This window comes from Octopus sinensis, linkage group LG18, assembly GCF_006345805.1.
Source record: "Octopus sinensis linkage group LG18, ASM634580v1, whole genome shotgun sequence".
NCBI lineage: Eukaryota > Metazoa > Mollusca > Cephalopoda > Octopoda > Octopodidae > Octopus > Octopus sinensis.
In genome coordinates this window covers 30,442,223-30,455,155 of record NC_043014.1, presented here as the reverse complement: position 1 = coordinate 30,455,155, position 12,933 = coordinate 30,442,223, and the positions used below count along the sequence as shown (strand labels likewise).

At 36.5% G+C, this 12,933-nt stretch overlaps 1 protein-coding gene across 13 annotated transcripts in view; it reads left to right on the top strand.

Annotated features, from left to right (window-relative positions):
* Positions 1-12,933, top strand: part of LOC115221283 (AMP deaminase 2) — a 213,464-nt gene that overhangs the window by 192,569 nt on the left and 7,962 nt on the right. For all 13 annotated transcript variants that reach the window (XM_036510834.1, XM_036510839.1, XM_036510836.1 and 10 more), the window contains 4 exons: positions 3,923-3,985; positions 4,175-4,306; positions 6,308-6,471; positions 12,495-12,621. In XM_036510834.1, coding sequence (XP_036366727.1) covers positions 3,923-3,985; positions 4,175-4,306; positions 6,308-6,471; positions 12,495-12,621 — 486 coding nt within the window. The remainder of the gene's footprint in view (positions 1-3,922; positions 3,986-4,174; positions 4,307-6,307; positions 6,472-12,494; positions 12,622-12,933) is intronic.

The following is a 12,933-nucleotide window of genomic DNA, read 5'->3' as shown; positions in this document are numbered from 1 at the left end:
AAGAAAATAAGCACCAGCTGAACACTGGCGGGTGAGGGTCGATGTAATTGGTTTACTCCATTCTCTGAAACTGATGGCCTTGTGCCAAAATTTGAAATTGATATATTATGCTAGAAACATATTAGAATGGTCTTGACTCTTTCTCAGCACTGCAGCTTGAACAATATTTGCTTTCATATTTTTGTTTTTCCTTTGGTGTTAGTTAGTTATTTATCATTTTAATTTTGTTTTTATACTTTCCACGTCAGTATGGGCTTGATAGTTTCTTTAAACTCTGTGTGTGTATATACGTATAAATATATATATATATATTTATATATATACATACATACATATACACACACACACATACATACTTACATGAAATAATAGATGTAGTAACAGTAGTTGCAGTAGTGAGTAGGTTTTATTTTTACTTCAAGCTGCTTTTTCATATTGCAATCCACCATTCCAGGCAGTAGATGTGGGCCACTTTGGCTCAGCTTGTTACTGCACTCTTATTTCAGATTTGATTTCAGCATTTTTATTTTATTTTTATTGTATTGACTTCATTGTTTATTATTATTATTATTATTATTATTATTAAGTAAGAGAGCAGCACATGCCATCAAAGTGATGCTGGGGTACAAATATATTAAGCCTAATATACCCATCATGACTGCCAGTCTGATAAGAGTACACCAGGCACATGCATCACAAACATATGTGCGCGACATGGTGATTTCATATCAAGATAAACAGTACATGATTTTGCAGGTGGGGCCCAGTTAGAATTTTCTTCAGGTTCAGTAGCCCATCCCGCCAAAAATGTCCTTGAATAAGGTTTGTTTAATTGAGTGAGAGAGCAGCGCCTGCCATCAAAATGACACTGGGGTACAAATATATGAAGCTTAATACACCTATCATGACTATCTGTCTGATGAGGGTACACCAGGCACATGCATCACAACCATATGTGCGTAACATGGTGACCTCATATCAAGATAAACAGCACATGATTTTGCAGGTGGGGCCCAGTTAGAATTTTCTTCAGGTTGAGTAGCCCATCCCACTGAAAACGTCCCTGAATAAGGTTTGTTTAAGGACATTGAACAAAACACCCTTGTTTCTCGAGGTGAATTATTCAAACCCCAAAGAATTCCTCTCAGCACATGGCTATGATGTTCCCCCGCTACTTCTGCCCGTGATCAGAGATGCTCATATCGTCAGCCACTAAGAGACATGCCCAACTGGTTATGGTCAAGCAGTTGACAAGCAAATCTGTGGCATTAAGCAGAATATTTGGTTTAGCCCATCTTTTATACCAAGACAAAACAATGTACATGATAACACTTCCAATCAGTTAAGATCAAAAGCCATGAAAACCACTGTCTGGTACTGCTTCAGGGCATTTATTATTATATTATTATTATTATTATTATTATATTATATGACAATGATGACAACAACCATCACCACCACCACCACCAACAACAACAATAACAACATAATCAAGGCAGCCAACTGACAGAAATGTTAGCATACTGGCAAAATGCTTAGCAGCATTTTATCTGTCTTCACATTCTGGGTTCAAATTCCACTGAAGTCCAGTTTGCCATTCATCCTTTTGAGGTCAATAAATTAAGTACCAGTTGAAGATGGGTCAATGTAATCAACTTACCTCAGCCCCTGAAATTGCTGGCCTTGTGCCAAAATTTGAAGCCCATTATTATTATTGCTATTTTACCAAGGTTGATTTTGCTTTTCATCCTTTCAGGGTCAATAAAATAGGTACCGATTGAGCACTGGAGATCTTTTTCCCAAAATTTCAAGCTTTGTGTCTCTAGTAGAAAGTATTATTATCATCTCTATTTTCATAATTATTTTATCAATATTTTGTTATTGTCATCATCATCTTTATTATTTTGTGTGTGTGTGTGTGAGAGAGAGAGAGAGAGAGAATTTACCTATCCAGAACCTTAAAGAATGTTATATCTTTTTTTAAGGTTTCAATTTCTTAATGGTTTGGTCTGTAGGAAATAGCCTTAGCAATGACCTTTGCAGACCCTCCAAAACCAGTTCAATTAATGTAGCTGATGACCCTCTTGAACAGCTTCATGAAAAACATGGACAGGGAAGAAATTCCAGAGGGATGACATTTTTGTTAAGAGAAGACCTGGGCATAGTTGGTTTGTGCAGAGTTGTGGTGTGGATACATTATGGGTATTGAAAGTTGGGGAAATGAGTTGGGAATTCCTGAATAGTAATTCCAACCAGCTAGCTTAGAAGGGTAGAAGCCACTAATAGTGGCAGAAAAGGCAAAGAGAGAAGATAAAATGCTTGTGAGACAGAGTTTGGAGTGTTTTGGGGCAAGCAATTTTTTGCCAATGAGTTGAGGGGTATCTCTTGGATGCAGTCTAGGTTGCTTTCTTTGTATATAGTAGCAGCTCTGCCTCAGATAAATGAGCAGTATTCCATTGGAGATCTCACTTTAGCTGCTTTGTAAAGTTTTAGTTCCCTGTGGCTGAAGTATTTTCTTACCTATGAAATGCAACATTATGTTCCTCCTGGAACTCCTTTGGGTAATATTCTTTCATCTATCATATGAAGGCATAGTTTGAGATTCAAATAACTTTTCCTGTTTTTGGCGTAGCTGCCAATTTAAGATTAACAGATTGACTTTTTTTTTCTCTGACTCTTTTCATGTTGGTGCTGTTGTTATTAGCAATTGAGGATTCACTGTTGATGTTACCATTGATAAGATTATTGCTACTATTTAGTGTATATAATACTCTGTTTAGTGTTTAGTGTACTATTTGTTATTTATTATACAGTGTGGATGATATATTTACGATGAGGGCCTCATTTTTAAACCTTTCAAAATGACTGGTGACTTCAGAGACATCTTTTAGCTTACATATCACTATCACATATCATTATTGCAGTTGAATAGTTAATGCCAAAAGGACTCAGGCATGGACATGTGGTTCAGACACTTATTTCACAACTGCATGAATCTAAGGCTTAATCCCACTATATAGAACTTTGGTCAAGTGTGGTCTGCCAGAGTCTCAAGTTGACCAATGCCCTATGAGTGGAAGTTAGTAGTGGAAACTGTGTAGAAGCCCCTATGCATACACACACACACACACATGAATGCATGTGTATATCTTTTGCCAATATACATTATATTGACAAAAGGTGTAAACGTAGTGAGAAAACTAAAAAAAGTAATGCTTCAGATAAAACACTCCATGAGAATTTGTTCTGCTCAAGATGCACAGACAATCCCTTGTGTTTGTCATAAAAATGCAGTGAACCTGTGACTGGCCCCCATTGCTGTTGTTCACAAAATGTGATATAAAAATAAATAACCCTAAAATAGTTATCTCAACTATATAACTCATATATTCTGTATAAACTTAATACATTTTTAGTAATTATGTTTTATAATCAATTATGTGGTTTCATAGCCATGTCTGGATATACTCCACTAACAACATTTTTCTTAAGTCATATTTTGCTCAATCACATTTACATTGATTCTCATGCTGGCACTATCATAAGTTGACTGGTTCTACAGAGTTAATGCTGGAACTTATGCTTTCTGCTGTATTTTTGCCCTCTTTTAATGCCAATAGCTCAGTTATGAATTGGTAATGTTTCCTTATTCCAACATGGTTGATATGTAGTATAAACCTAATATGGAAAAAATTACTGTATCTAAAAACACAAATTTGCATGTTTGGCATGGTTTCATTTCTTTGCAGTATTACTCAGTAAATATCATCTCAGTTGCTGAAGCACTTTACAGCTGTACTATATTTAAAAACTTTGTAAATATCTTAAACACTTAACAAATATGACTGCTGTTTAATTAAGTTTTTGATGTGAAAGTGAAACAACTAATTAATATATACATGACATTGGTTGTCTTCCACAGGTGTTTGATAGTCTTGGAATCAATACATACGATCTCAATGTGGACATGCTCGATGTTCATGCAGTAAGTATATATATATATATATATATATATATTTGTAAATGTGTGTGTTTATGTGATATTATTAACAGGGCTGTATTTAGTCTAATGCTTGTCTTGGACAATTTCATTCCCATGTTATGATATACAATTAATAATTTATTAATTAACACTATTAATTTATATTTTCATTTTCTCTCTGCCTCATTTCAGGATCGAAACACTTTCCATCGATTTGACAAATTCAATGCCAAATACAACCCGATTGGCCAAAGTGAATTACGTGAAATTTTTATTAAAACTGACAATCACATCGGGGGCAAATACTTTGCAAATGTAATAAAGGTAAGCCTAATACTTTCTTTAAAAAAATTATATGAGAGGGTTCAGGGGTGTGTGTACAGGTGGGGATTGCACCATCACAGAACTTCATGGTTATTTCAACTTTCAATCAAGTTGGAAGGGAAGGAACTCTACAATATGCAGATTTTATAATTTGATAGCTAATGTTTAAGGGGATAAATACATTAATATAACTCTTGAAATATTTGTTGGATTCGTGAACATCTTTTTATAAATTTGTATATTACATCTTTATATTTAAGGATTATAACTAGAATATAAAACGTCTGAAAGGAAGAAGAGAGAGAGGTGATACCTTTGGAGTCAAAATTTTGGAGTTGGATGAATTTTTGTAGTCTTTGGGGAAGCTTGAAAATTAAGTTATAAATATATTTATATACATGGATGATTGTATTATGTAATACACATATACATATATACACTCACACACACATATATTGTATATAATTATTTATTAATTCCAACTGAAAGTGTTGAATCCAAAATTGAGTTTTGTCTTGAGACTAGACACAGTAATGTTATTACTACAAGTTACAAATTCATCATCATCATCACCGTTTAACGTCCGCTTTCCATGCTTTAAAGTTATTGCTTCAACAAATACACACACAACACATCAACAACATTGTTTTGATGTCCACCTTTCTCTATGTGTAGAGATCAAATGGAATTTATTGAGAGATTTTCTTTTGCCAGATGCCCTTCTTGTCACCAACCCAATTTTTTGAGTTTACACAGTTTATTAATTGTAACCTATTTTAAGTTACATGAAATAAATTTTGTACAATATGGCCTTCTGTAAAAACAGTAAAACCTTGTAGCAAGCTATTTTGTTGCTATGGTAACAACTAGCAGCTCTCACTGTTCCATTTTTCTCTCCTTGTTGGTGAAAGCTCTCATTGTTCAGTTTTTTTTTCACCTTGAGACATCACTTATCAATATTAATAGATGCAATCCTGAGATTCATCATTATCATTTAACATCTGTTCTCCATGTTGGTTTCCCAAGTTTCATTTGTCTGTTTTGGCATGGTTTCTACAACTGAATGCTCTTCCTAATGCCAACTACTTTACAGAGTGTAGTAGGAGTATTTTATGTGGTACCCACAAGATTAGGAATGCTCAGCTGGAAAGGGATGCAGAGCACATGCCTCTATGCAGGGACAACCACAATTTTACTTAACTTGACGTGTCTTCTCAAGCACAGCAAACCGCCAGGAGTTTTGGTCATTTGTCATCCCCTCTGGGAGGCCCAATGTCTGAAGATCCTTTCTTACCACTTTGTCCGGCACTTTTCTAGGTCTACCCCTTCCACATATTCCTTTCACAATCAGAGATTGGCACTTGATGCAACTATCTTCATTCATACACATTACATGATCTTACCAGTGCAATCTTCTCTTTTGCACACTACATCTGATGCCTTGTATACCCAGTTTTTCTCTCAAATCACTTACACTAAGTCGTATATGCATGCTGAAATTACCCATCCAGCGATTTACTGGCTTCATTTAAAAATTATTTATTTACAACAACAACAACAACCCCTTAGGAATGAGAACTCAGGTTTGAAATTTCCCCAAGACACCTGTTGAAGGCTGGAGGGTATATCAGCTGAAATGTTGTGTTAACAACAGTCAAAATGGGGAAAAATATCCATCAAATGTAAATAATGTACATAATTCCTCATCTCTTAAATATAGAACTGAAAAATTATTTAGTAAAGTTTGTAAATACAATAGGGAAATGATTTTCTTTCTCCAATGAAGGTCTTTACTCACTATGTCAAGATTCTTCATCATACAAACTTATCCAAATTTGTGAACTGGACTATATATATATATATATATATATATATATATATATATATAAATCCAGTTTTCTATATTTGTTCTCTGTATCTGACTCAACTGGAAATAATTATTGCCATTATAATGTCATGCTATGATAAATATATCAAACATTCACATGGTTCTTTTTGCAGGAAGTGATGAGTGATTTGGAGGAGAGCAAATATCAAAATGCCGAATACCGTTTGTCTATATATGGCCGTTCTAAACAAGAATGGGAGAAACTAGCCAAATGGGCTGTGGTCAACCAAGTCCATTCAGATAATGTTCGTTGGTTAATCCAAATTCCTAGGTTATAGTAAGTATTATAAATTTTATTTGACTCTGTTATTTAATAATGATGCTGTATTGTTTACATCATACAAACTTATCCAAATTTGTGAACTGGACTATATATATATATATATCTATATATATCTGTTATTTAATAATGATGCTGTAAGTCACAGATGGAATAGCTATAATCAAAGGTACCGTGTTTGTAACCTTTCCATCTTTTTTTATATCAGTTGTTACATTATTTAATGTGTCCTCCTTTGTTTTAAAATGACAGGCTTGATCTGAAAGAAAGGGAGATTTGTTTGCTATTTCTAGCTAGTTAAGCTCCTGCATTAACCCTTTCGTTACTGTATTTATTTTGAGATGTTCTGTGTTTCTTTCAATTACTTTAAATATTACAAAGAATTTAGTAAAATAACTTAGTTACCATTAAGCTAGTGTTAGGAACATAAATTATGACTAAGGTTTGGTGGAAGATTTTAATTCAAAACTTATGGAAACAAGAATTTGTACTCAGAGCCAGAGCTGGTTTAATGTTAAAAGTTTAATGTTTAGGACTCTTGTGGCATTCCAGACATCCTGCCAACCAATTTCAGTTCTTACAGACTCCAGTAGTAAAGTCATCATCGTTTAACATTCTCTTTCCATACTGGTTTGACATGGGGTTGACTAGCAGGGAGCTGTCCAGATTTCAAATGTCTGTTGTGGCGTAGTTTCTACAGCTGAATGCCCTTCCAAATGCCAACTGTTATTTTTTATAATTTACAAAAGAAGTAACAGGCTAGATTCAGAAAATCAAATTCCATCATAGTCTTAGGTTCCACTAGCTGCAGCAACAAAGAGGCTCTGATTCATTCTTCATGTGTAATTCTTTGTGAAAAACGGACCTTTGGAACTGTCACTAGTTATTAATATAATATGTAACTGCCTGCTGAGGTCATCTTTGTACTTCATCCTTTCAGAGTTGATAAAAAAAAAACCCAGTTGCATACTAGAATTGATGTAATCTACTAGCCACTCCACCTCCCCACAAAATGTCAACCCTTGAGCTTATAACAAAAAGGATTATTATATTACTACTAACAGTTCTGAGCATCTGTCAACCATTGATATAGCTGTGTCACACATCTTACTTACATTGTCACTGGGATACAGCTATGATATAGTCCAGTTACCATGACATTTTGATACAGTTGTGACAGTCCAGTCATCTTGCCATGGTGATACAGCAATGACATAGTTCTATCGCATTGTCATAACCATGACACAGTTCAGATACCTTGTCTGTATAATAGAGCAGGATCACAGTTTAGTTACCTTGTCACTGTGACATGGCAGTGACACAGTTCAGTTAACCAGTCACTGTGACACAGTTTGGATGCCTTGTCACTAAGATATAGCAGTGATAAAGTATTGCTACCTTGTCGTTGTGACACAGTAGTGATGCAGTTCAGTTAACCAGTCACTGTGACACAGTTTGGATATTTGTCACTGTGACACTGCAGTGACACAGCTCAGTTACCCTGTTACTGTGACACAAGAGTAACACAGTTTAGTCACCTTGTCATTGTGATACAGTTGTGATAGTTCAGTCACATTGCCACAGCCATGACACAATTCAGTTATCTTATCTCTGTAATGCAACAAGGACACAGTTAATTTATCACTTTGACATAGCATGTGACACAGTTCAATTATTCAGTTACTGTGACACAGCAGTGACACAGTTTAATCACCTTGTCACTATGACACAGCAGTGACACAGTTTAATCACCTTGTCACTGTGATACAGTAGCGATACAGTTCATTTCTCATTGTCTGTTGTCATGGCTCAATAATGTTCTCCTTATCTGATTTGATCCCAACAACTGTATCTTTTTCTCTCACAAAGCCCACCTGCTCCAGTCTTCATTTACCTCTCAAAGCTTATCTGATTCTATTGGATGTTTCTCACTCTGAAGTTGTGCAAACTAGCTCTGTTCATCAGTCTAATAATTCCATGCTTTTGTTATCTGTTGTCATCCAGAAGGATAACAACTTCCTTTCTAACAAATGAAATTTCCTGTGTAACAAAAAACAGAAAAAGAGGATGAACAGTAAAATATAAATAGACAGGGAATTGAAAATGCTGTCGTTGTTCTGACATTTCTGTATCTTCTCATAATGTAGTCTTCACAGTGTTCATGTTTAATTTGTTGTGTTGTCATTTTTCCCTATGTTAGCCCTGTGCTTGCAGACTTGTAAACAAAGGCATTCCTGTTGTGATCATACCATCCTTTTTGGGGTTGGTGTGGACTTAGTTCATCTAGAACTACATCATAGTTCCTTCTCTTTTTTTAAGATGGCAATCTGTGATGTGAGTGAAATTTGGCTACTGCTACTAGCAGGTCAAGCAACCTCATAAAGGTTCCCTCGTTGGTTTGTTAAAGATATTTTCCAAGCATGGAATCGAACCCCATTTACTGCAGTGAGAGTACAGAATCCTAAATACAAGACTACATATATAGTTTTTGTTTCTCTGAAAATCAGGTCATAATTCAAGGCACTGAAATAAACAAACCATATTTTGGTCACCTTGCCTTGTGCATTCTTAGAAGTTGTAGACCAGTTATTTTCAAACTTTTTTCCTGAGGAAAGAAAAAATCTTACGAGCTATTGTTGTTTAACCACAAGTCAGTCCTAATTAAATGTCTTTCTGTATATCTAAAAGAACTACATTATCCAATGTGTCCTTTTGCTCTTAAGATGATCATAGGTTGTGAATTGAAGAAGATAGACCACGCTGGATAATATAGAAACAGTGTTGTCTACATCTACCTCTGTATTCTGTGATGTCCATGGCATCAATTTTGAAATGTGTACAATTTTGCATAATGTATACATTATGCAGTTAAACATAGAGTACTCTGTCTTTTTTTAGGAAAATGTTAAAACTTTCACATTTACAGACATGCGCGCACACACGGACATACACATGGACGGACACACATACTCACACACACACACACAGACTGAGAGAGAGAGAGAGAGGAGAGAGAGAGAGTACTATTGGATATATTGATGCTGCTGATAAGCTTGTAACAGTTTCTAGCCATATCTATATGTGCTGTGCTGTTTATAAAAGTAACATTCTCTTCTTTACTGCTTTGACATAATTTTTTCAAAATGCTAAGAGTACTACTCTTTCTTTTATTGAGACAGATGTTTTAAACCATAAAGTTACTGAAATAATGAATTACCTCTAATTGTATACATTTTAAGTGCTTATTAAATTGGTATATATTCTAACAGTCTATAATGATGTTGATCCTTACAGAGGAGATGACAAAAATTGGGACAATTGGTTACTTGCTGTAGTTGAGAAGACCTATCCATCCAAATGAAATAAGGGCCTTAACCCTTTAGCATTTAAACTGACCATGTCCAGCTCAAAAGCACTACCTGTTTTATGCTGAAACTAGCCAGATCCAACTTGTCACACCTACCCTACAATATCATTTTAAAAATAAACCATTACATCACGGAAATTTCAAAGCTATGAGATAATACATGATTAATTCAAACAATATGAATAAATAAGCCTTACATTTGACAGAGTAATCTGAACGTTAAAGAGTTAAAGGCTTGTCTATGTACCTGCGCACAATCTGCTTCTGACAAATCTCTCCCCTAACAACCCATCTTCTTAACACTCACCTTCCTTCACCTGTCTTCATCATTCACTACATTCCCCTCTCCTCTGCTAAGTCTTCCATTCTCCTTTCATACTTTCATGAAATTACCTGCACACACTCTGTCACTAATGTATCTCTTCCTCCCCCACATCATAAATTCCTAACGGGGGGGGGGACGTTAAACGATGATGATGACTCCCCCTGTCTCCACCTGTTGTTCACTCACTACATTCTCCTCCCTTCCATCTCTCACAGTATTTTTTTGCACTTTTGTGAACTTACCTACCCATTCACCCTATCCAGCCCTCCATACTACTTAGCTTATATACCCCTTGCTCTAACTTGAGGGTACACCGGATACATCTTCATCATCACCTTCTCTCTCTCTCCCTCCTGGTTTAATTGCAAAATCTTTGATTAGATCCTCAAAATTAATCTTACATAACATATCTTTCTTCTGTACTGAGTAGAGATAAGGTATCCCAAATATTATTTTAGCTAGTTTAAAGTGATTTCTTTTGTGCTGTAAACTATTTACCATTTCTCTGCTACCCCCCCCTTCCCTTGTGCTTATTTTGCTTAATGGTTAATTCAGTGTTGTATGCATCTCCTCTACATCAGTCACCTGTTTCTCTCTCTTGATCATACTCTAACCTCTCATCACCCAACACAAAGCCACCTCCTTTAATACTACTCCCACCCTCTGTTAAGGGGTCATGTCTTGCAAGTTACTTGTTGACCTCACTGGTGCTGGTGCCATGCAAAAAGCAACCAATATACTCTGTAAAGTGGTTGGCATTAGGAAGAGCATCAAGCCATAGAAACCATTCCAAAGTAGACAGTGGAGTGTGGCACAGTCTTCTGGCTTGCCAGCTCCTGTTAAACCATCCAACCCATGACAGCATGGGATATATATATATATATTATATATATATATATATATATATATAATATATATATATATATATATATCAAACCAAATCAAAATAGATGAATATCAATGGAATTTGTATCTTTGTGGTTCCAGTACCGGTGGCACACAAGAAAACCATCCGAAGTGGCCGTAGCTGGTACCGCATCGACTGGCCTCCGTGCTGTGGGCACAACAAACACCATCTGATCGTGGTCGTTCGCCAGCCTCACCTGGCACCTGTGTCGGTGGCACATAAAAACACCATCCAAAGACCCGGCGACGTAGTCAGTCCACCTGTGCATACCTTCCCTCTTATGACACTTGTGAAGACCTGTTGAGGCAGAGGCAAGTGTGTGACACTTGTGAAGACCTGTTGAGGCAGAGGCAAGTGTGTGACACTTGTGGAGACCTGTTGAGGCAAGTGTGTGACACGCGTGACACTTGTGAAGACCTGTTGAGGCAAGTGAAAATCAAACCAAATCAAAATAGATGAACATCAATGGAATTTGTATCTTTGTGGTTCCAGTACCGGTGGCACACAAGAAAACCATCCGATCGTGGCCGTTCGCCAGCCACATCTGGCACCTGTGTCGGTGGCACATAAAGACACCATCCGAAGACCCGGCGACGTAGACAGTCCACCTGTGCATACCTTCCTTCTTGTGACACTTGTGAAGACCTGTTGAGGCAAGTGACACTTGTGAAGACCTGTTGAGGCAAGTGAAAATCAAATCAAATCAAAATAGATGAACATAAATGGAATTTGTATCTGTGGTACCAGTGCCGGTGGCACACAAGAAAATCATCCGAACGTGGCCGTAGCCAGTACCGCATAGACTGGCCTCCGTGCTTTGGGGACGTAACAAACACCATCCGATCGTGGCCGTCCGCCAGCCTCATCTGGCACCTGTGTCGGTGGCACATAAAAACACCATCCGAGCGTGGCCGTCTGCCAGCCTCATCTGGCACCTGTGTCGGTGGCACATAAAAACACCATCCGAGCGTGGCCGTCTGCCAGCCTCGTCTGGCACCTGTGTCGGTGGCACATAAAAACACCATCCGAGCGTGGCCGTTCGCCAGCCTCGTCTGGCACCTGTGTCGGTGGCACATAAAATCACCCACTACACTCTCGGAGTGGTTGGCGTTAGGAAGGGCATCCAGCTGTAGAAACACTGCCAGATCTGACTGGCCTGGTGCAGCCTTCGGGCTCCCCAGACCCCAGTTGAACCGTCCAACCCATGCTAGCATGGAAAACGGACGCTAAATGATGATGATGATGATGATGATGATATATATATATATGTTAAATGGTGGTAGTAGCAGTGGTGGTGGGGGGTCTGTATATAATAATGCTATACATTCTAATTGATGGCATATATTTCAAAACCACATGTTCTCATTGTGTATATTTTAATAGTATATTCTTTGTGTTTTTTTCTTTTTCCTCTCTTCAAGTGATGTGTATCGTTCCAACAAGTTAGTGAGCAACTTCCAACAGATCTTAGAGAATATCTTCGAACCATTGTTTGCTGCTACAAATGATCCTAAGAGTTATCCTCAGTTACATGCTTTCCTTCAGTATGTAAGTATCCTGGTGGCCCACAATTGCTGTTTTCCCATTTCTGTGTGTGTGTGTGTGTATGTATATATATATATATTATATATATATTTATATATATATATTTATATATTTATATATATATATATATTTATATATATATATATATATATGTATGTGTATATATATATATTATATATGTATGTGTTTATATATGTATATATGTATGTGTTATATATATGTTATATATGTATGTGTTTATATATATGTATATATGTATGTGTTTATATATATGTATATATGTATGTGTATATATATATGTATATATGTATGTGT